This window comes from Medicago truncatula, chromosome 6 (genome assembly GCF_003473485.1).
Source record: "Medicago truncatula cultivar Jemalong A17 chromosome 6, MtrunA17r5.0-ANR, whole genome shotgun sequence".
Lineage (NCBI taxonomy): Eukaryota > Viridiplantae > Streptophyta > Magnoliopsida > Fabales > Fabaceae > Medicago > Medicago truncatula.
The window spans coordinates 35,609,066-35,634,544 of record NC_053047.1 but is presented as its reverse complement, the minus strand read 5'-3'; the positions used below and the strand labels follow the sequence as shown (position 1 = coordinate 35,634,544).

General features: G+C 33.6%; 1 protein-coding gene across 1 annotated transcript; it reads left to right on the top strand.

Moving 5' to 3' along the window:
- The first annotated feature begins 20,003 nt into the window (after nucleotides 1-20,003).
- LOC11415067 (TMV resistance protein N) lies at nucleotides 20,004-24,250 on the top strand. Its single transcript, XM_003620055.4, has 5 exons — nucleotides 20,004-20,592; nucleotides 20,742-21,846; nucleotides 22,016-22,276; nucleotides 22,359-23,144; nucleotides 23,227-24,250. Exons 1-5 carry the CDS (start codon nucleotides 20,075-20,077, stop codon nucleotides 23,782-23,784), a joined length of 3,228 nt encoding a protein of 1,075 aa, XP_003620103.1. The 5' UTR covers nucleotides 20,004-20,074; the 3' UTR covers nucleotides 23,785-24,250.
- Nucleotides 24,251-25,479: the final 1,229 nt, after the last annotated feature.

The window sequence follows — 25,479 nt, the reverse complement described above, 5'->3', positions numbered from 1 at the left end:
CTTTTAACACACAGAGTATCTGTGACATTGAATTTTGACCACAAATCACAATTTTGACCACTACTTTCAGCATTCCATTTATTTAAAAGTAAAAGCATAAAAAGTGAGCCAATTCAATAAGGTATTTGGTGAAGGTTAGTAGAATCATGGTATACTTCTTTTTTGTTCTTAGGATCATGCAATTGATCATAAGAACAGAAATTCATGCAATTGATCATAAGAATAGAAAACAATTAACAAAAATCCAAAATTAGAATCAAAACCTAAAATACAACAAAAATCATATACATGATTACCTCTTCAATTGCAGTACGAATGTTGCTGGAGTGCTATAGCTGGAAAAACGACGTCGGAACAGCGAGCAAGGATGAAATTCGTGCAACCTTAGACGGTGAAATCACGTCGCAATCATGTCGTGAGCAGCCGGAAAACGACGTCGGAGCGGCGAGGAAATGTGAAGCAAGGTTCGCCGTTGAAAATCGACGCAAGGGTCGCGGTGAAGTAGCCGAAAAACCACGCCAGGCAAGGGTCGCGATGAGCAAGATCGTAGAAGAAAGGGTTTGTGCAATCAGATTGTGTGTGGGGTCTGAATGTGGGGTGATAAACTTTTAGCAAGTGTATTAAAAATATATCGAAGTAATAAAATTTATAAGTTCGTATCCACAGGGACTGTTTCAATTTCTACTCGGCAAAAGCGTTAAAATAAAGGATATATTAAATTCAATGGTGCCCTAGGCAGTTGAGTTGATTGCATAAAAATAATAAATTGCAAGTAAATAAACTGGTTGGAAGATAATATGGAAAACAGATGATTAAGCTTTCGAATTGGTCTCTGTGGTAGCTAAATTCTCTAAGTTCTCAATGTAAATTCAGCCTTTACGACGGATTAACTTATTAGCTTTGATCAATCTCTTGACTCAAAACCCTTTCCTAAGTTATAACCTTTTAATCTCTTAAACCGATTGAATAACCGCAGAAGCGATGTCAGAACGTTAATTCATATGTCATAACCCTCAATTTCCTATCTCTAGGTTCCTATGTTGAATTAAACAAAATTACTATTTCAGGATTAAAAGCTAGGGTTAGTAGTCATTCAATTCCTAAAATCAATTTATGTGATTGCAAGAAGCTAGGGTTAATAATCATGAAAACAATCATATAAAAAGCAATGAACATAAATAATTCTGAATAAAGACTGAATTATATTGATAACAATAGAGTCAAAAGCTACGTGGGTTCACAGATACAATAGATTCATCTTGACTTAATCAAAGAAATTAGCTAGACATAGCAAATGAATAAACAACACGAATAAAAGAAATTACAAACATAGATGTTTTGCTTTTCTTCGATCCTTGTGCCTTCTATTTCTTTGTGTATGCGCAGCTTCCGTTTCCTGGTTCCTACCCTCCAAAACCGTGATTCCTTTCTGCCGAAACGTGAATGGCTCTTCTCTTGTACTGTGCACCCTTTTATAACAATTGCCAATCCTTCTTTTTATTCTCGGGTCAACCAAGGCAAATTTGGGTCAAAGGCCCATTTCATTATTTTCTCCTTTCTCACTTATGCATCACGTTGCTTGAATATATATGTAAGGAGACATGCTAGTTTTTCTCTATTTCAAAGCCAATGAAACACATTTTCTTTTCTTCAATGGTCTGCCACGTTGTGGCTCTTTTTGTTGGTCATTTAGCCACCATTAGTAGTACTAATAGATGATAATAATATACTCCTTGACTCAATAAATTAAAAACGATTATCTATTTAAAATGATTTTAAATTAAATACTAAACTAATAAAAATAGATCAAAAACTTAACTAAAAAGACTCTAAAAATAGTGTATGACTGACTGTCATCATGGGGTCTGAGCTGAAGACCGTAGGATTATTACAAGTGTCCAATTGATCTGATGGTTGTGAAGATCTTATGCATGGTGCATAAGTTATGGCTTATGCACCATAACTTTTGCCTCTAATTCCTAGGAAAATTTCGTGGTTTTGTTTTACGCGGAGGCAAGTGGAAAATTTTGACCAATATATGAATGCCACATATTTAAAGTTTTTGCAATTGGTAATTTACGACGTATTACTGTTGTGACTATGAATCATTTAATATTCTAAATTACTTAATAAGGAAGCATCTTTTGCAATGACAAATATAATATAAATTTTTATCTTTTGCAGTGACATAAACTAAATAACATTCTTATAGTCAAATTAATTTACGCGTATATAATTGGAAGCGAAAAAATCAGCTTAATACTATGCATTCTCTTCGTAAATAGTATAGAAGTATAGATCATTGATACAATTCTTTATTAAAGAATATACTTAAATATATTCTTTCTCCATATTTTTTATTCCAATTAGATGTATATTTTTTCATACTACTAAGACGATATAAACATAATTATTTTCATTACCTATTACACATAATTATTTTCATTACATTAATAACAAACTACTAAGAAGATATAAACAATATTTTGTAAATTCATGCTTAGGTTTTAGCAGAAACACACTCGTGCTTGTTCTTTTTTTTCCATTAGCTAATAAATCACAAGATAAAAGTAAGAAAATTGTTCATTTTATAATTGACTACATACCTTATCAGTCCTAATTCTAATGCTTTGCGTTTGTTCCATAACACCCTAAATAGTCAATCTAATTATTTCAGTGTTTTAAGACATCTTTATTTACTTGATGTTTTAGTATACATAATTACAATCTAAACATCACTTTAGTGAATAAGGTATTAATATAATTCAAAAAAGGTGAAGTGAGGAAAGATTTAAGTTGAGAAAATTAAAGTATAGGAAATCAAATATAAATTACCTTCTTTTTTAGAGTAATGATAAAGACACCATTGTAATTATATATAGGATCTTTATTATCATCGTCACCAACATCATTGTTAACATTATCAACACTTCAACCGCCTTCCTAAATTAACATATATGACAGAAACAAGAATATATTTTGACTTTTCAGTGCATGTCTACAGATTCGTTGTATTACGTGGAAAATCTATTTTGCTATTGAATATTTGTTTATAATAAATATTTATTCATCAGAGTAGGGATATTGATAGTGAAAAGTTAAACATAGTCTAGCTATGTATGCAACCCTGACCTAAAAGCTATACATTTGCAAACATCTATTAAGGATTTAATATGTCATAGTTCTAGCAACAAGAATTAAAATCTAAATTATGAAATGTAAATTCTTCATCCATTTGTTATCCCACATGGTTTGAAACATTTATATATTTAACTTTGTTATAAATAAGGAATGTAGAGAAAAACCAAAACGATTCTCATTGTTTGAAATTAATTATGTAAAATGAAAATAATAATTTATATGTATATTTGAGTGTTCCACATCATCAATATATTGTTTAAAATAAGGGTAGGGCTATTTTTTTCCCAACTATATGAATTTTAAATAGCAAAGTCACCCTTACTTATAGGTATACACATACTACCAACCTTTGATCATTATAATAAAACCAAGAAAGGATATTAAGTTATCAATGTTTAGAATTGGAGATGCATGGTATCTATATCTAGAAAGGAACATTGAATCTATTTTTATATTTTAAAGTTCAATCTTATTTATGATGCATAAACATCTAATAGGTTTTACATAACTATATAACATGATTGAGCAAAAAAAAAACATGCATAGTTAAGTTTCACCATTAAATAAGAAATGACATATTAGAATACATTTCAGTCAACTGCAAATGCTGAAAATTGAAAAATCAAATGAATAAACTCAATATATGTTTAGAAGAGCAAATTATTGAAAAAAATATATCAAACAACAAATCTCTATTATTTACCTTGTCTATAGGAATAAATCATTTGAATTTGGATATGTTGCCATGGATGAGAGATCTACTTGAAATGGTGTTGATGTTGTTCGTAGAGCCATCCAGTGAAGTTAATTTTCATGCCGATCCTTTAGTTCAAAAACAAAAGATAATAATGAAAATATGTTAAACTTAAAATATTGTCCATCAACAAAGTTTACAACAAGTTTGAGAAAATGGATTGTTCTGAAAGTAGGTTCACTATCACCAACTGGTGAAAGCAAGGGATCATCCCTCTCCTTCATTTTGAAAATGATTGGTTTTAAAAGGATAAATTGTTGCACCCAAAATTGTATAATATAACATGCGTTGGACAAATTCATAAGAAGGGAGAATGGTGAATGAGTTAAAACCCAAACTTATCTTTTCGTACTTATAATTTTAAATTTGTCAAAAGTCTAACCAAACAAAGGGGTCATTTGAATATGTTTAGTCCAAACATGTAAATAATAAAATTCATAAAAAATAAGTAAAAATTAATTTATATTCAATGAAAAAGATATTTAAATTGGATATCAACATTGTGCGTAAGAATTTATTAAAAATATATATATATATATGTGCATGATAATAAAGAAGAATTGTTCTTAAACGAATGTAGCACAAAAGCATCTGCGACACTTTAAGTAGATTATACATTTATATTAAAACTTAAAAGTACAAGAATTAAATGTGTTAAAGTCTTTTTTAACTAATTAAATGTGTTCACATCTTGTTATCAATAATAGGATTAATTGTCTCCTTAAAAAACAATAAATGTGTTCACATCTATTTTTTTACTAATTAAGTGTGTTCACATCTTTTTTTATTAATTAAATGAGGGGTGCTGGTAACCGGTGCCCTCGGAGCATTGGTTAAAAAGCAATAAATGAGTAGATTACATTTATTTTACCTTAATTAAAGTGATAAATAAGTCAATTAATTAAAATAAAAGAGAGTTGTATTTAATACTATATCAAATTTCCATTCCTTTATTTTTCTTGTGATTTTAGTTTTTTGGTAATTTTTTTCACTTGGATTTTACTTCCTTATCTTATTAAAAATATGATTTCCTTTCCTTTAAATAAGTCAACTAATTAAAATAAAAGAGAGTTGTATTATATTAATTTCTTAACAATTTTTTTTTTCACGTGGATTTTACTCAAATAAATTTTCTCTGTAAATTTTATATGAATCATTTTTTTTTCTTTCGAACCTCCGTGAATTTTTTATGAATCGTTTTTAAAAAAAAATAAAATAAATTCAATGCTTGTATCACAAAATAGGAAATTTGACAACGTATTGAATGCATATTTTCCTTATTTTAACTTATTTGACAATGTATCACAAAAAAAATACCTTTCGGAGAGTATACTAAGGCAAAACCACGATTTCACAATGATTGGAGAAAAGGTGATCCTTTTCTCATGCTTTATAATTCATATCTAATTATATATGTTTATAAGATATGAATAGCTACCCATTTCTAGGTTAGGTCATGAAAGATAAGCTTCCATGTAATTGGTTGATTATGTAGATTAGACAAATTCTATGAATATCAGTCGATTACTTTGTTATTTTATTCGGTTGATATTGTTTTTAATTCTTTTAATGCATCAACAAATGATCATGAATCTATTTAGATCATAAAGATTACTTATCCGAACTTTGTTTACCTGACATATTCTAATCATTCAATTATTGATTAGATTTAGACATATAATAATAATTGTTACTTACTTTGCTATTCTTAAACCTTCAAGGGTTATGGCTCACATAAGAAATTAGGGAGTGGTAATACATTGGCTTAACTATTTTGTTAGAAGGCATTAAAATCCAAAAATCAATAATAGTATATTCATAGTTTGTAATTATCCAAGCAACTCAAGGAACTAAATCTGACATGAACTAGTCTCTCCCTCTCCCTCTCCCTCTCCCTCTCCCTCTCTCTCCCTCTCCCTCTCTCTCTCTCCAAGACTTCAAGGATCAAGAATTTTCCAGAAGAAGTGACGAGTTTTGCGATTACGATGAATAATACTTATTCATTAACCTCTAACCCACCTTCCTCCACTATCAAAAAAAAAAAAAAAAACCATCACGATGCCTCCCAAAACCTTCCATATCCCTTGGCCTTGCGCTGAACACGGTTTGGGATATTCTCCTCACTCAACTTCCAAAATCAATCCTTAAAGGAAATGATGGCAGTAGTTATTTCGTTAATTTTATTGTAAATTCTTGATCTTTTGAGTTCACAAGCAAGCTTAAAAAGCAAGGAAAGCATGAAAAGTTGAAGATTTTGAAGAAAATAATTTTCTGAAGAATATCGGAGTTCACAGTTATTTTGACCATGATAAAGTGCGAAAAACAGGAAAAATTGAAGATGCTGAAAAAACGCCAAAAACATGTCACGATTTGCCAAAACGTGACACGATTTTACCTGACTAGAAAAACATGCTCTCGACGTTGGGTAAAATGTGTCATGATTGCAAAAACGTGACAGGATTTCTGTAGCTGTTTGTGAAAACGTGTCACGATTTACTTAAAACTTGACACGATTTTGTGCGAGTTTCTGTTCATATTTAAGCGGAAGTCTATTCTAAAGACAAGGGTTACGAATTCTGGAGAGAGAGAGAAAGAGTGATTTGCAGACCTAGAGACTGAAGAACGGGGCGATTTCCTCCATTCTTTACCAGTTTATGTATGTTTTAATTCTTTCATTGATTATGCTATTTGTAAACTCGATTATGAGTAGCTAAATCTCTTAGAGATTAGGTCTACGATGATTCTTGGTAACCTTAATTGAACCATGTTGTTGTGAAACTCTATTTACTGTGAATGACAAACTAGTTTTTATTCAAGTCAATTGTTCTTAATGCTTTTTATATATTAACACTATATAAACATGATTTAGTGAGATTGAATGACTACTAACCATAGCTTCGACTTAGACCAAATTGAATTGATCTAATAAACATGGTTAGTCTAGGAATGAAGAATCGTTTATTAGTGATATTAGGTTAACGTACTTAAACCTTCAAAGATTATTAGACCACCTAAGGAATTAGGGGTTGTAGTTTGAGAAGAGGGTCCTAACTCAAGGGATTGATTATGACTATTTTGTTAACTATCGTAGAACTAGAAAATCATTCATAAGAATAGGTGCAGTATACCAAAACTATCTTATATTTTCCAAAACTATCTTTATTTTATGTTTATTTAATTTTATGCAATCAAAACTACTGCCTAGGGCACTAAAATAATTTACGCATCCTAGATATTATCCTTAGTGCTAAATTGAGATTAACACAGTCCATGTGGATACGAACTTATAAATTTTATTACTTCGATAGTTTTAGTACACTTGCTAAAAGTTTATCATGTTTTTGGCGCCGGTACCGGGGACTGTTGAATCATTTCAATTTGGTAATTTCGTTATTATTTAGGATTTCTGTCATTTATATTTTTGTTTATATATATAAAAAAAAATTACTCTTGTTGCTTTTATTTTATCTTGTGTGGTGCTATGATGGTATCTTTTTCTTTTTGTTGTTTCTGCGAGGTCAAGCAAAATACTATTTGATTTAGGTTGGGAGATATACCATCTAGACGCACCTTAGGGGACTATGGTATAGGAACACACCAATGTCCTATCACTCATGGGTTTCAACCGGCAAACCCAGTTGCCTTCAACATAAAAAAATCAATTCTTGTGGGTCTTAGAGAAAATCAATATAATGGAGGATCACTTCAAGACCCATACAAACACTTGAGTATATTTTATGAATCTTGTTTGTTCTGCTGCCCATATGGAGTGACTGAAGATCAAAAGAAGTTGCAATTGTTCGCTTTAACATTAACTAGAAGAGCAAAAGATTGGTTGCATGCTCTGCCTAATGGTACAATTCAAAAATGGGATGAGTTAGAAGAGAAGTTTTTGAAGCGGTTGTTTCCATTATCAAAGTTGTTGAAGAAGAGAGCAGAAATTAGTGGTTTCAAACAAGGTGATACAGAATCTCTCTACGATGCTTGGGAGAGGTTCAGACTGTTATTGAAGAGGTCTCCACCACATGGTTTTAATATACTGGAACAGATGCAAATATTTACACACGGGATGAATGTTTAAACTAGGATGCTTCTTGATGCCTTAGCTGGGGGTAGTATAAGAGAAAACCCAGACCTTGAGGTTCAAACCCTAATTGAGATCATGGCTCAGAATGAGTATTATGTTGAGATTGAGCAAAGTGAGAAAGGAGTGCTTGGAGTGAATGAGAATAGTATTGTCCTGGCTAGTCAGGCATTGATGAGTAAACAAATAGAAGCACTTTCAAAATAGGTACAAGCCATAAGTATAAGACAAGTTCAAATTCAACAGATTAAACAACCACAAACAAAGCTAACCACACTTGAAGAAGCCTTGACTAGTTTCATCAAATTAACCCAAACCAACTTCCAAGAGATAAAGTCAAATCAAGAAAGTTTGCAAAGGAACAATGAAGCTTACTTTAAGAACCTTGAAACTCAAATTGGGCAGTTGTCAAAACTAATGGCAACACAATCAATGGGAGGTTTTGGTGGCAATACTTTCAACTGTCAAAAGAACGATGCATGTAATATGATTGGAGTAAGTGATGGGAGAGTAGCAGTTATCCTTATGGGATTGGATAAGAGTAAGAAAAAGAAAGTTGACTGTGAATCCAAGGAGGGAGATAAAATAAACAAACTCATAGATGCAAGCTCCATTTTGAGAATGTCTAAAAGTCAGCTCCTCAAGGATGGTTATAAGCCTCAAGTGATTCCATACTATGTGAAGTTGCCTTATCCTCATTTCAGTAAAAATAAGGAGAATGTTGAATATCCAAAGAATAAAAATCTCAAAATGGTGCTCAATCCGGTGAATCTTGAGAGTACCAACAGAAAGGTTGATGAAGTGGATAGTGAAGATGAAGTTGGAAATGAGCAACAAGAAAAAAATATAAATCAAAAGAGGATTCTTGTGGAATCAAAATGGAAATATCCACCCTGACTTGGGTGTTGGTGCGTCAAACTCAATGACGTAAAAGAAAGCGCTTGGTGGGAGGCAACCCATCCTCTTCTTATTTATTTTTGTTTTCAATATTTTATTTCTATTGTTTAGTCAAACAATCGTCAGTGTGTTTGAATAATTCATTTGTACCCCCTGTTATGTATTGAATTTCCACTTGTTTATTATTGATGAATTTTTTTGTTAGTTGATCTTTTACAGTTTAGTAACAAATTCTGGTTCAAGTGGTATACCTAAAGTTCAAAAGGAGGTGTGACTTGTGATTCAAAGGCGAAGTGTACGGAAGTTAAAGATATGTAGTCACAACTCCCAGAAATCTAACACTGTAAGGTTCATTGCCAAATTTTATTTTTCCAATTTACTTATATAGAGTGTTCCATGAATCTACATTTCTAGAACTTGCATTTTTTTCTCTACTGTCGATTCATCTTTATCATATACACACTGAGGCAAAAGTGCTTGGTCATGTGAGCCTTTTGAAGCCTTCCCTGATTATATTGAAATTTTATACTCTTTTTAGCCAAATTGAGCCGGTAGATTTAGATCTTTTTGTTCGGTGACAAACTACATTACAAGCTTAGAGACTTTTAGGATTTATCCCAAATTGTTATATCTGAGTTAGACATTGTAGAATGTTGCTAAATAATAAGTTTGAGGTTGATATTGGAATTTGCAACCAAAATGGTGTATACACAAAAAAAAAAAAAAAGGAAGAGAGAAAATAGAATGAAAAAGGGACAAAATATTGAAAATCCGAGTAACTTCAAACTCGATTGTCCCAATTGTAACAAATAATCTCTAGTACCCTTACAAGAATTGTGTTCCAAAGGTGAATGATGGATTGAATTTGTGCTTTAACTTCCGCATGAGTTCCTAACACAAAATTTTGTGTAGCCTACTTATCCAAATATTATCCCACCTTCACTTAAGCCCCATTATAACCCTTTAAGACCTCAAAGTGTGCATTATATTAACATTGATTTTGATTGACGTTTAGAAACTTTTCAAGCGTATGGTAATATGTAGTCTTGCATGTCAACTGTGTGTGAAACCTATTCATATTTTTGCGTGGAGTTGTGTAATGGTGGATGCTAACAAGTCAAACTAGCTCATCTTTTAGCTAGTAAGGAGTTGAACTTTTGGGTATTATCGCTTGATCAGGCAATTGTTATTTTACTGTCGATTCAATGTTGCAAATAAATTCCTTAAGGACAAGGAATGGTTCATGTTTGGGGTTGTGATGACAAAGTGCAAAAAACAAGAAAAATTAAAGATGCTGAATAAACGCCGAAAACGAGTCACGATTTGCCAAAACGTGACACGATTTTACCAGAGCAGAAAAACATGCTCTCGGCGTTAGGCAAAATGTGTCACGATTGCAAAAACGTGACACGATTTCTGCAGCTGTTTGTGAAAATGTGTCACGATTTATTTAAAACGTGACACAATTTTGGGCGAATTTATGAGCCTATTTAAGATGAAATCTATTTTGAAGACAAGGGTTACGAATTCTGGAGAGAGAGAGAGAGAGAGAGAGAGAGAGAGAGAGAGAGAGAGAGAGAGAGAGAGAGCGATTTGCAGACCTAGAGACTGAAGAACGGGGCGATTTCCTCCATTCTTTACCAGTTTATGTATGTTTTAATTCTTTCATTGATTATGCTATTTGTAAACTCGATTATGAGTAGCTAAATCTCTTATATATTAGGTCTGGGATGATTCTTTGTAACCCTAATTGAACCATGTTGTTGTGAAACTCTATTTACTATGAATGACAATCTAGTTTTTATTCAATTCAATTGTTCTTAATGCTTTTTATATATTGACACTATATAAACATGATTTAGAGAGAATGAATGACTAATGATCATAGCTTTGACTTAGACCTAATTGAATTGTTCTAATAAACACGGTTAGTCATGGAATGGATAATCGATTATTAGTCATATTAGGTTAACGTACTTAAACCTTCAAAGAATATTATTAGACCACGTAAGAAATTAGGGGTTGTAGTTTGAGAAGAGGGTCCTAACTCAAGGGATTGATTAGGACTATTTTGTTAACTATTGTGGAACTAGAAAATCATTCATAAGAATAGCTGTAGTATACCAATTAGGGGAACATAGATGATTCGAAATACCTGATATCATCTCTCTCTCTCTCTCTCTCTCTCTCTCTCTCTCTCTCCCCCTTATATTTTCCAAAACTATCTTTATTTTCTGTTTATTTAATTTTATGCAATCAAAACTACAACCTAGGGCACTAAAATAATTTACACATCCTAGATATTAACCTTAGTGCTAAATTGAGATTAACACAATCCCTGTGGATACGAACTTATAAATTTTATTACTTCGATAGTTTTAGTACACTTGTTAAAAGTTTATCAGGAAACAACCATAACAATCCCTAAAGATGAATATATCAAAGGATTGGAGTCTTACAAGAACAACCTAGATGCATGTGTGATTTAGCCCATACCCAAGAACAAGTTGCCCTAGCTAAAGTATGAGCAACCATGTTTGGTTGTCTCCTAACAAACTACAGCTCGAAGTTGGAATGTAAAGATAACTAATAAATAATACTAGAAACAATAACATAGAATTCTGAATCACCATGGCCCGGAGACGATAGAGCTTGCACTAGAGTAGCGGAGTTAGACTCGAAGACAACGTGATCCCATCTATTCATATTTGCAAAGTGAATGGCATCAAGTAAGGCTACTGCCTCCCCCTCCAAAACTGTCATATCTGTCCGCTGCCATTTCGTTTGAGCCTGAATAAATTGTCCACGGGAGTCTCTAACACAACACACGAAAGATGTAAGATGGTTACGATCATGGAACGTGGCTTCCTCGTTGCACTTCAACCACGTCTCGTTTGGTTTCTCCCAAACTGAGATGTTACCTTGCACTCTATTTTGCATGTGTTGCACAACCAATGGTGAAAGATGTTTATGAACCTCTTGCCATTGTTGCCATGCATCTAGTATTGTCCTTCCAATGCTTGTTGAAGTATGATAAGCATCATTTGAAATGACATCATTATATGCAGCCCAAATTCTTTGTGCAATGCTTGCAACTGAGCACGTTTCACATTTGCAGAACCTTGATGCTTCCTACGCATAGCATCCCGAATATCATTGGCTGAATTTTTGACCAATATTATTACCATGATTGTTCTATCAATGGATTGAAAGAGGTAGTTCTTTACTTTAAGATCACATAGCTTACTATCTTTTGCAGCTTTCTCTTGTTCTGGAGCATTGATGATGCCAGTTTCAATCAAGCTAGCCCAATGATCATAGACGCCATCAAACATAGGAATGGAAGGTTGCGCCAAACTTGCATAATCCTCCGTGGATAAAGCTTAAGGAATGAAAGGGAGAAGATGAAGAAACAAGCATAACAAGATTGTAAACAAACTTTCACGTCAAAGATTGTGCCTTCTAACTCATGATACAAGCCGTAACAAAGGCTCTACATACCACTTGATAGGAGAAGACTCATTTGCTATTCATTGAGTTTAAAATTACATCAAATAGATATCTATTTATTGTGAAGTATTTAAGTACAAGGGCTAGCTTGCTTTACAAGTAAGCAACGCAAACTAATACTAAACAAAACCAAACAGCTTAAGCAATAAGCTTGAACACCTGTACCTAACATAATTAATAATTGAGTAATATTTATTTGTGAATTTTATTTTATTGACAAACTATTTATTTTTTAATTTACCTTTTATATATCAAAGACTCCTTCTGTCTCAAAATAATTGTTTCTTTAAAAAATTTTGTTGTTTCAAAATAATTGTCACTTTACAATAACAATGCAAGTTTTAATTTTTTCCACTATTATATCATTATTTATTGAATTTCATTCAACTTAACTACTACTGCACTAACTAGATTCTCTAACATCAAGGAAAGTGTTGCTGCTGTTCTCTCTTCTCTTTCCTCAAACGCCATTTTCCGGCGACCCAACCACGTCCGGCGTAACTCCGGTGTGATTTCCCCCTTTATTTTTCACACTTTTCTCTTCGTTTTTCATGATTTTATGCTTCTCCACCAACATTTCATCTCTGCAATTGATGTTTTCCGATTTTATAATTCTCCACCAACGTTTCATCTCTGCAATTGAAGTTTTCCGACGCTATTGGGTGAATCTAAGGTTTGTTCGTTTTCCTCGGGAGTTTCCTTTCATTTGTTCTTTCGATTGGGATCAGTTGTTTGTCTGTCAGATTTGCTCTTTCTTTCATTGATATGGTCTGCCCTTGGCCGTTTCTTGCTGCTTTGGACACGGCGGCGGCGGGGACGATGCCGCCGGAATCTGGAAACTTTGGAAAATCATTTTCTCAAGCTCTCGCAGATTCAAATGACATTCGTCTCAGCCAGTTACCTTCGGTGGTGACTAAGACGCCGAATCCGCCAGAATCTGGTAAGTCCTTTGTACAAGCTTTGTCTTCTTCCGATGAGCCCCAATTGACTAAATTGCCCCCCAAAATTGTGATGGGAACCAGTGTTCGTTTCAAAGTGTCTCAAACGGAGTATGAATCAGGTGTGGCTGAATGTCAATTCAACCTCCATGGCAGAGTTACTCTGCACAAGGGTGATCAACCTTTGACAACCTTAGCTTTGCAACAGAAGCTGTCTATTTTGCAGCCCTATTTGCGTAATTGGAACATTACACCTTTGGGAAAGGGTTTCTTTGAGTTCCATTTTAGTTCATTTGAAGATATGCGAAGAACTTGGGCTTTGGGTGTGGTCAATTTGAAACCAGGGATTCTTTGTAACACCCCGTTTTCCCAACATAAAAATTTCATAACAATTAATCAGAGTTTTCCACATAAACGGAATGCTACACTTCTTAAAAATCATAAATGGAATAAATAACAATTTATCCTTCATAATTCAATTCAATATAAATATTCAAAACTTCGCAGCGGATTTAATTCAACAACTAAAATAGTTTTTGGCATGAAGGCCTCATCATAACATCTCATAAAAATCCAAACTAAATCATAGTCATGTAAAATCATAAGCAATACGTAAGGAATAGAAAATACCCACAAAATTTCTCATCTCGTTACGTATCAGAGCACCTAAAGACACAGTGAGAGATGGCCACTCACGAAAGCAATTAACAGCTACTTATTCTCGATCATCTGCAAGTTACTCATACGAAGAGCAACATTTCCAAGCAGAAGGGGTGAGATTTTACAAACAATAATATTAAGCATATAATTCAACAATTAAATTTAACAACATAAACATTATTAATTAATAATAATAATTCTTCATATAGTTCTTCATTAATAGTCCAATCCACTTCTAATCATCATTAACTAATAACAAATATAAACAACAACATATAATCATCTTATAATAACATAAGCAACAACATATTCATCATCTTATAATAATATAAACACAACATAATCATTAATATTCCATGGTTTGTCATCAACAACAACTTCAACGATTCAACGACGACGACGTCAACCTGACAATACAGCTACGTGAGAGTACACCACCTCTTATAATACGACAACGTAAGAGTACACCACCTCTTATAAAACAACAACGTAAGAGTACATCACCTCTTATAGAACAACAACATAAGAGTACACCACCTCTTATAAACAACAACGTAAGAGTACACCACCACTCACAAAACACCTGAACATAAACAGTCACCAACAACAGCTTCAACTACGACTTCAAAAACTTAGACAACATTAACAACTTAAGACTCAAATACTTTGGAAAGACAACTTACAACTTTACAACTTAGACCAACACCTGAAACTTGATCAATATGCAACAACAACAGAAACAGTACAAGCAATTCACAACATAACAATATTAATGAAGAGCATCAACAACTTAAACATCATACATTTTCCACATAAGGCATATAAATATTTCACATAACCAACAACAACAACATAGGCAGCACGTAAACATCTCAAGGTATAACAACATCAAATGATAATCAACATCAACTTAAACAACTTATATAATTCACATAATGCATATACATTTATATCACATTATTAACAACATCAAATCATATAATTCAGGCTTACTGAAACAACAACAGTAAGATAAGGGACTTGCTCGCTAGGCGAGCGATGAAGATCATCACTCGCTATGGCGAGGATCATCACTCGGGAGGCGAGCGATGAATGTTGGCTCGGGCAGAATTGCAGTTTTCACGAAAATTCACTTAATCACATGGTTTAAATGTCAAAACTGATTCCTGTAATCATCCTATGGATTATCTAAGGTCTGTAAACAATTTCTACATCAATCTAACAACTTTTCATCAATTAAACATCAATTTCTCACTTTAACCTAATTCTCCAATTTTCTAAAACCTCAACCTACAACCATGTTAAATTCATCTTCAGAATCACATACTCAGAATTATTGAAGATTAGTCCCACCCTTACCTTAGTATTGATGATCGGCGGTCTCTCTCCCTCTTGGTTCTTTTTTTTTCTTGTTTTCTCCAAAAAGCAGTTTCACGTAAAAACTTTTCTAAACCTAGTTTCCTCCTTATATCTCTCCTCAATCCACTTTATTTTATTTCCTCTATTTCCACTAAACTCTTCTAAATTCCAATATTTATTTTATTTTCAAATCTTATTCTAGTAAATCATAAAATAAGTCTTTAAATAAAATATCAACTCATCACATAATCATATAAAATCGCACAAATCATCAAAGTGGACTCTAAACTCTATAAAATAATTAAATAATTAAAGAGAGCGTTACATCCTTCGTTTCTCTTGCTGGTCAAGGGGCTTCAAACCCCAAGCTCAAGTGCGAACCCATGCTCAGATTTGGGTTAGACTTATGCATTTTCCTCAAGAATATTGGAGGAAGAGAACCCTTTTTGAGATTGCTTATGGTTTAGGCACTCCTCTTGCTATTGATGACCTACTCTTAGTAGAAGATTTGGGGTCTTTGCAAGGGTGCTTGTAGATGTTGATCTGTCTGAGCAATTATTTGAGTCAGTGGTTGTTGAAACTGAAGGGTACGCTCTATCCATTGATATCCAATATGAGAAACAGCCTCCTTTTTGTGTCAATTGGAAGTTCTGGGACACAATCTTCAAAATTGTAGGAAACTGAATGGATCAAACAACACTGACGGACCTGTCAAATTGAAAACCAGAAATGATTTGAGTGGCAAGAAACAGGTTGATGCTGACACGTTGGGCAAGCTCTCTGGTGCTCGAAAAGACTCACACTCTCTTCCTAGCAAGAATCTAGATGGCTCTGATTTGATGCATAAAGAAACTGATGAGCATGTGAACTCCCCTGTTAAGATTTTCGACCTTGAAACCACCAATAATGAAAATACACAATCTGAACAGGCTGCTACTGAACTACACAACATAACCAACTCCCCTGATTCTCATTTACGACTTGGAAGCTTGAATGACCTACATGACACCGAGTACTTGCATGAGGAAGGAGATCAGGAGGATGTAGCCATCATTGTTTTCATGAAAGGTGTGATTTTAAATCCTCTTTTTGGGATGAACTCAAAATCACCCTCTGCTTTAACTCTACATAATCCTTTTGATGGGTTGCAGGAAGATAGTGCAATTCATCTTGAGGAGAACCCTCTAATGGATCAGATTCAATGTCAACCTGTTGCTGATCAGGTGCATGCTATTTTGGAGCCTGTTCTCATTATCCCTCAGAAGGATGGTGTCCTTGTTCCTCATAAAAGCATTGCGAATCCTGGTGATTTAGGGGAAACTGAGAGGTCGTCATTCCTCAGTGTTGCCTCTGCATCTATCTTTCAGCTTGTGATCCTTGTGAACTGAGACCACGCCTAATGCATGTTCCATATACTACTATGTATGCTGATTTGAGTACTGATAAGATACCTTTTACCACAACACACAACTCTAAGACACCAACAGCTGCAGCAGTTAAGAGTGTTCAAATTTTGAAGCAATTTTGGGGAGATGTGGAGGATGGTGACTCTGACACTGAAGACCTCACTGTTATGCAAACAGGTGCTGATCAGTATTTGTGAGTGACACTGAAACAGTTGGCAAAGTCAAGCGTGGCAAGAAGAATAAAAAACAGAAAAGCCCCAAGTCTGTGGCTGAAGCAAGTTCTGCTAGAATAAATACTAGATCCAAGAAAAATCTCAATATCAACACATCCTAATGATACAGTTTGCGTGGAACCTCGTAAGCATTGGAAAACATGACTTTATGTTTCTAGGCATAGTCATTTAACACATATGGAGTGCTTGGTTAGCCCACATAAATGTTTGAGTTTTTAGGAGCTTTCATCTGAGTTGTGCTCTTTTTATTAGCATAGTTTTTTTTTAGTATAGATTGGTCATAGTTGGCCTACATATATGTTGTAATAAGGTTCAGGCCTCCTCCTGCTTTGCATTTTAATTTTTCTTGCTTTGATAAAAAAACACTACTACACTAACTACAATTATCAAATGAATTTTAGTAAATGATACTAATTTTATCATTGAAATCAACATAATAAATACTTCTCTTAAAAATTATGTATAAATTTTAAACGACTATTATTTAAAGACAGAAGAAGCATTCTTTAAACAAAACTTCTATTTATAAATTCCTTAACTAATACGTATGGTGTACTGGTTAGCAATACTCTAGTAAATTAAATAGTATGTCTTTTAACTACAAGACACTCATTTTGAATAATGTTCTTCACCCACCAGGTTGGAGCATGGTTGGTGTTGAATCTAAAGCATCTTCTCCTGGATAGATGCCTTTAGCAGTTGACAACGAAATGTTTCCAATAAAAGACGGTTGCGAGTGATGCGCAAGTGGCAAAATCATAACATAATAATTGAAGCAGGAAATTTTGTTTTGTTTCACAAGTATTAAATATACTAGGCACACAGTTTTTGAGAATTTGGATTAGAACAATAAATTAATTGACTATATTATCTACTCATCAACCAAATTTTCATTATTATTTTCTTTCATGTGATTCAAAAAAAAAAAGAAATTACCCTCTTTTTCCCTTCCAGGTATAAACTGACTATCCTCTACGTGCAATTGCGGAGACTAATCCCTAGAACATTGTAGGACCCAAATAAATAACATCTTCTTATATATTAAAGTTAACAAGTAAGCCCTAATTTTAACCTAAACCCTATTGCATAATTTTACTGTTTTAACCCTAATGTTCACACCTAATCTCCTATTTTCATGAACAATCCTATTGCTCTCTCCTAATCTTCTTATATATTAAAGGTAACCCGTAAGCCCTAATTCTAACCTAAATCCTATTGCATAATTTTACCGTTTTAACCCTAATGCTCACACCTAATCTTATATTTTCATGAACAACCCTAATGCTCACACCTAATCTCATATTTTCATGAGCCCTAATTTTAACCTAAACCCTGTTGCATAATTTTACCGTTTTAACCCTAATGCTCACACCTAATCTTATATTTTCATGAACAACCCTAATGCTCACACCTAATCTCATATTTTCATGAGCCCTAATTTTAACCTAAACCCTGTTGCATAATTTTACCGTTTTAACCCTAATGCTCACACCTAATCTTCTATTTTCATGAACAACGCTAATGCTCACATCTAATCTCCTATTTTCATGAACAAAGCAAATCGGCATCGCTTTATTTCCCCTATTTCTTCAAAACAAATCGCCCTATTTCTTCAACAAAACAAATCGCCCTATTGGAATAAAAGGGTTTTGAAAGATTATAGCAACATTTTTTTTTTGTTAATATTACACTTTTTATCCAAATTAGAACTGAACTCTCTTTGTTAAATATTTACCACAAAATGCACCTGAATTTTGCAATCTATATAAACAGGTGGAAGAAACATTTCAACAAACAGTTAAAGGGTATCATTTACGGTAAAGGCCAAATATTCGATAAAAGGAAAATTATTTAAATAAAACATTTTACATGTTGAGGTTAAGAATGAACTATTTTTAGGTACATAATATAACATTAACATATAATTTTTACAAAAGAATGAAGTAACATTTTTTCAAAAAAGAAAAAGAAAAATATGAAGTAACATACCAATAATATAATATTGACATATAATTTTAACAAAAGAATGAAGTAACACACGATTGATAAAAATTAATATTTTTTTGGTGAATAAGCGTGGTGTCTGAGGTTCGAATTCCAACATCAGCATATATTTGGGACCACATATTTCATTCTCTTTGATATGCATTGAGATTTGTTTTTGTCTATTATATCTACAATGTATATGACCCGTGCGGCAGCACGGGTGGAAAGTCTAGTAATAATTGAAGCAGGAAATTTTGTTTTGTTTCACAGGTATTAAATATACTAGGCACACAGTTTTTGAGAATTTGGATTAGAACAATAAATTAATTGACTATATTATCTACTCACCAACCAAATTTTCATTATCATTTTCTTTCATGTGATTAAAAAAAAAAAAAAAAATTACCCTCTTTTTCCCTTCTAGGTATAAACTGGGTATCCTCCGCTCGCAACTGCGGAGACTAATCCCTCGAGCATTATGGAACTCAAATGGACGACAAATTCTCCCTAAAAGTTTTAACACTGCTGCATGCCCAAGGCTGGATTCGAACCCAGGACCTTAGTTAAGGTAGAAGAGACCGTTCCATCACATCTAAGTGCTCTTGGGTACCCTCTTTTTCCCTTCTGAAAAAGTGTTATAAGTTGGAGAAGAATTTAGTCGAAGAATTTAAAAGATATATATGCACTAGTATTATAATCGATGAGTTGAGACAATGTGTTATATTTATTCACCATTCACTGTATGCAATTAATTACAATTAATTACATGTTTGAACTGTACTAACCATCCAATAAACACTTAAATTTAATCCGTGAAACTTTGAGGTTGTTGCACATCATTGGTTTTTCAATTGTGTTTCTAAAAAAGGTTTTTCTATTGTGTGTAAATTTGATTTTAAAAAAAGTTGATTTGTCTTTTTTTGTCGTATTTGGTAAATAGGAAGTAAAGAAGTTTCACTCAGAATGGTCTTTGGCCCTGGGTCCTCTTAATTGCAACTATTTGCCATTTTTATCATTTTCACTTCTTGACTTATTTTGAGACCCTAAAAACTCACTTATACTCTTACTTCTCAAACTCTTCTTACTTCCATTTCTTTTCTCATCTCATGGCTATGCTCCAATCATCTTCCTCTTTCTCTTCATTCTCTTATGGATTCACCTATGACGTGTTTCTTAATTTTAGGGGCACCGACACTCGGTATGGTTTTACTGGAAATCTCTACAAAGCTCTTTGTGACGGAGGAGTCCGCACCTTCATTGACCATAAAGATCTTCATGAAGGTGATAGAATCACACAATCCCTTGTCAAGGCCATCGAAGAGTCCAGGATTTTAATTCCGGTCTTCTCTAAGAACTATGCTTCTTCTTTGTTTTGTTTGGATGAACTTGTCCACATCATTCACCGTTACGAAGAAAAGGGTTGCTTCGTTTTTCCTATTTTTTGTGACGTGGAACCTTCTCACGTGCGACATCAGACGGGGAGTTATGGTGAAGCATTAGCTAAGCATGAAGAGAGGTTCCAAAATAACAAAGAAAATTACAACGACAACATGAAGAGGCTGCATAAATGGAAGATGGCTCTTAACCAAGCAGCTAACTTGTCCGGCCACCATTTCAATCCTAGGTACCATACTTCACTCCGATTATTAATTATATATTAAAAATTACTATTGAACAAGTTTTAGTTATTTGTATGCCAAAAAATTCAGAATTAATATATCAATACATTGATATGAATGTCATATATTTACTCAAACTTATCTTATTGGCCAGGAATGGATATGAATTCGAGTTTATTCGGGAAATAGTCAAATATGTATCCAACAAATTGAATCATGTCCTTTTACATGTTGTTGATTACCCCGTTGGCCTACAACATCGAGTTTTAAAAGTAAACTCACTTCTAAAAGTTGGATCTAATGATAAAGTCAAGATGCTTGGGATCTATGGACCAGGAGGGATAGGTAAGACAACACTTGCAAAAGCGGTTTATAATTTCATTGCTGGTCAATTTGAATGTGTCTGTTTCCTTCACAATGTGAGAGAAAATTCAGCAAAACATGGCTTAGAGCATCTCCAAAAAGATTTGCTTTCCAAGATTGTTGGATTGGACATTAAGTTAGCAGATACTAGTGAGGGAATTCCAATCATAAAACAAAGGCTACAACAAAAGAAGGTTCTATTGATTCTCGACGACATTAATAAATTGAAGCAGCTGCAAGCTATGGCTGGAGGGACTGATTGGTTTGGTGCTGGCAGTAGAGTGATTGTTACCACTCGAGATAAAAACTTGCTAGCAAGTCATGGGATTGAAGTAACATATGAAACACACGAGTTAAACAAGAAAGAAGCCCTTGAATTGCTTAGGTGGAAGGCTTTTAAAGCTAAACAAGTTGATTCAAGTTATGAGTGTATTTTAAACCGTGCAATAAATTATGCTGCTGGCCTTCCATTGGCCTTGGAAATATTAGGTTCCAACTTGTATGGAAAGCATATAGAAGAATGGAATTCTTTGTTGGATCGATATGAAAGAATTCCTAGTGAAGAGATTCAAAAAATACTTCGTGTGAGTTTTGATGCTTTGGAGGAAGATGAGAGGAGTGTTTTTCTCGACATTGCTTGTTGCTTCAAAGGGTATAAATTGAAAGAGGTGGAAGATATGCTTTGTGCTCATTACGGTCAACGCATGAGATATCACATTGGAGTGTTGGTTAAAAAATCTCTTGTGAAGATTATTAATGAGCGCTTTGTGACATTACATGACTTGATAGAAGACATGGGTAAAGAAATTGTAAGACAAGAATCACCAAAAGAACCTGGAAAACGTAGCAGGTTGTCGTTCCATGAAGATATATTTCAAGTTTTAGAAGAAAATTCAGTAAGACCAATATAGATTTTTATTTTATTTTAACTTTAACCATGATTCAGCTCTTTTGAATATTAGTGCTACTATTAGATTAAAATTATGGCATTAAAATTTCTTTAAGGAAGTGTGTGTGAGTTATGACACATCCATATGGGTTTTGGTTGATTTGTACTTTTTGTAGGGAACAAGTCAAATTGAAATCATACGTTTGGATTTTCCACTACCTCAAGCAATTGTAGAGTGGAAAGGAGATGAATTAAAGAAGATGAAAAACCTTAAAACACTTATCGTTAAAACTAGTTTCTTTCCCAAACCTCATGTACATCTTCCAGATAATTTAAGAGTACTGGAATGGCATAGTTTACGGGATATACCATCTGAATTTCTTCCAAAGAATCTTTCCATATGCAAGTTACGCAAAAGTTGCCCTACGTCATTTAAGGTGGATAACTCGATCGATAAACCTATTGTATACAAAAGCATTACCTTCTTCTGACTATTGTTTTTTTTCTTCTTTTTTGCAGATGTTCATGGTTTTGAAAGTTTTACATTTAGACGAGTGTAAACGTCTAAGAGAAATAAGTGACGTATCTGGTCTCCAAAATTTAGAAGAATTTTCATTTCAAAGGTGTAAGAAATTACGTACAATTCATGATTCTATTGGGTTCCTGAATAAACTTAAAATCTTAAATGCGGAAGGTTGTAGGAAGCTCAAGAGTTTTCCACCCATTCAATTGACCTCTCTGGAACTACTTAGACTGTCATATTGTTATAGGCTTAGGAACTTTCCAGAAATATTAGGAAAGATGGAAAACCTAGAAAGCATTTTTTTGAAAGAGACATCCATAAAAGAATTGCCTAATTCATTTCAAAATCTCAGCGGGCTTCGAAATTTACTCTTAGATGGATTTAGAATGTTTCTTAGGTTACCAAGTAGCATTCTCGTGATGCCAAAATTGTCTTGGGTTCTTGTTCAGGGTCGCCATCTATTGCCAAAACAATGTGATAAACCAAGTTCCATGGTGTCCTCAAATGTAAAATCTCTTGTGCTAATAGAATGCAACCTAACAGGTGAATCTCTTCCAATAATTTTTAAGTGGTTTGCTAATGTGACAAATTTAAACTTATCAAAAAGTAATATCACAATTCTTCCGGAATGCATCAAAGAACTTCGTTCCTTAGAGAGACTCTATCTGGATTGTTGCAAGCTTCTTCAAGAAATTAGAGCAATTCCACCAAATTTAAAATTCTTGTCTGCGATAAATTGCGAGTCTTTGAGTTCCTCATGTAGAAGCATGCTACTGGATCAGGTTTTGCATTTTCTTTTATTTGAGTTCATATTTCTTAACTTACTTTATCTTTCTAAACTCACAAGTTATTTATGACTAATAGGAACTGCATGAAGTTGGAGACACCATGTTTCGATTGCCAGGAACTTTAAGGATTCCAAGGTGGTTTGAGCACCAAAGCACACGACAGCCAATTTCTTTCTGGTTTCATAACAAGCTCCCTTCCATTTCTCTCTTCTGTACTATTGGATGTAAATACCACCCGAACGTTACATCTATTTTCTCCTTTTTCAAAATAACCATCAATGGCTATGAATGCTTTCGTGAAGGTCCAACTAATTTTCCTTATATTAAAATTGAAGCCAATCATACATATCTAGTTGGTTTGAAACTACTAGACCTGGACAGATTGGGTGAAGCATTTTTAAAAAGGGAATGGAACCATGCGGTGGTTACATGTGATATTTCAACTGTGCCATTTGACCTTAAGGAAAGTCGAATGCACATATTTAAACAAGAAAGTAGAATGGAGGATATTCAGTTCACCAATCATTATAAAAAGAGAGAATTAGTTGATGATGATGATGATGATGATGATGAGGAGGAGGAGGAGGAGGATGTTGTTGATGTTCTTGATGATGACCACCACCATTCACAATAGTTCAGGCCAGTCACAAAACCACCCATTGATTCATGGACATGCAAGTCTTGACACAATTTGCAAGGTAGAAATAATGAATGGAATTATTCCCATGCATGTGAAAGTGGTCATGTGCGGTTTTCATTTCTTCGATCTTCAGCGATGCATTCATTCGATGATATTGTGAATGTTGATTCAATGATCAACGGTGTCAACACAGATAAGGGATGGCAGAACCAGAAGAAATTGTAGTTTCTCCATTCGTTCTTGGTATCTTGTGCATAATTGGAACAATAGAAAACAAGTACGAGAACTATTTTGAGTTTGGTCATGCGATTGAGAATAATCCTATATATGTTTTGGACTAGATGATAATTGTTTTGATCCTTGATTTTTATGTAATGTACCTGAGACAATAGTGTATATCATTTTCGTGAGAATTCTATCAAATATATTCTGAACTGATAAGAGTTCATCTCTTTTCACATGCTGGGATTTTTTTACTTGATATATGGTTGCTTAGATTTCAAGTCTTAGAAGCCATTCAAATTTGGACTCATGAATGTCTATGTATCCTTTTGCAGTTTTGTTTATTATGTGATTGTACCCTTTTGGATTGTATCACTGCGCTTGCACCCTTTTGCTGTTTTTTTTTTATTGTCATATTTGGTTCTGATTTTAAACAGCTTAAGTGCAAAAAATTAACATCCAATCCATACTTATGAGTTTCACTTGTTGACTTATTTGGAAACCCTAGACACTGATACATACTCTGATTTCTCAGACTCTTACTTCCATTTCTTTTCTTTTCTGCTCTCATTGATATATGCTCTAACCATCCTCCTCTTTCTCTTCCTTCTCTTATGGATTCATTTATGACATGATCTTTGATTCTAGGATAAAATCAAGAATATTGAAACCAGTTTTGCAAAGCATGTTAAAACATAAAAGTGAGTTGATCCAAATTCTGAGAAAAAAACAATTATACTCAAGAGTCAAAATGAATTTTATGTGACTGTAATCACTTTTACCTCTCTCATATTTGATCCAAATATATACTTGAGTTATGTAATTGTGGCACTAAGAGTTAACATGTAACTGGGATGGGAGTTGAGTGTATGAGTTAGAGTTGATTTGAATTATGTCATTGAAACTTGCAAACAATCATTCTATTGCTCATTCCGTCCTAAAATAACTAAGTCATTTGATCATTTCACATGTATTAAGAAAAATGTTTAAGTAAGAGGGAGAGAGAGAGAGAGAGAGAGGGAGGGAGGGAGGGAGGGAGAGAGATGGTTGAATTAGATATAACAGTCATAAGGAAGAAGGGTTTGAATTGTGATCCTTTTAAAATTAAACTTGTAACTTAAAATTGATTCTCAAGTTGTAAACTTGGAATAGTTAAGTTAAAAAAAAAACTGACTTCATAACGTTCTGAAGTGTTAGTGCAATAATAGTTTAAATAAGTAAATGTGTTTGTGTGTGTTGTGTTTACTGTAAGTAAAAGTATAAGGAAGAGAAGAAGAAGACACATAAATTTATAGTGGTTCACCTAACATGGGCTAATCCACTCCTCACAATCTTGTGAGAATTTTCACTGTGATGCTTGAGATTCTCAAATCCTGCACCTTACAATCTTGTTCACCTGAACAACTACAACCTGTATTCTCTAAGTCTCGGCAGGCTTACAACCTTCCTTTCTAAGTCACACTTAGA

Excerpts from the sequence above, each read along its gene's own strand:
- LOC11415067 (XM_003620055.4), top strand. The coding sequence starts at position 20,075 with ATGGCTATGCTCCAATCATCTTCCTCTTTCTCTTCATTCTCTTATGGA. Across the intron at positions 21,847-22,015 it reads AAGTTTTAGAAGAAAATTCA|GGAACAAGTCAAATTGAAAT; the intron begins GTAAGACCAATA and ends TACTTTTTGTAG. Across the intron at positions 23,145-23,226 it reads GAAGCATGCTACTGGATCAG|GAACTGCATGAAGTTGGAGA; the intron begins GTTTTGCATTTT and ends TATGACTAATAG.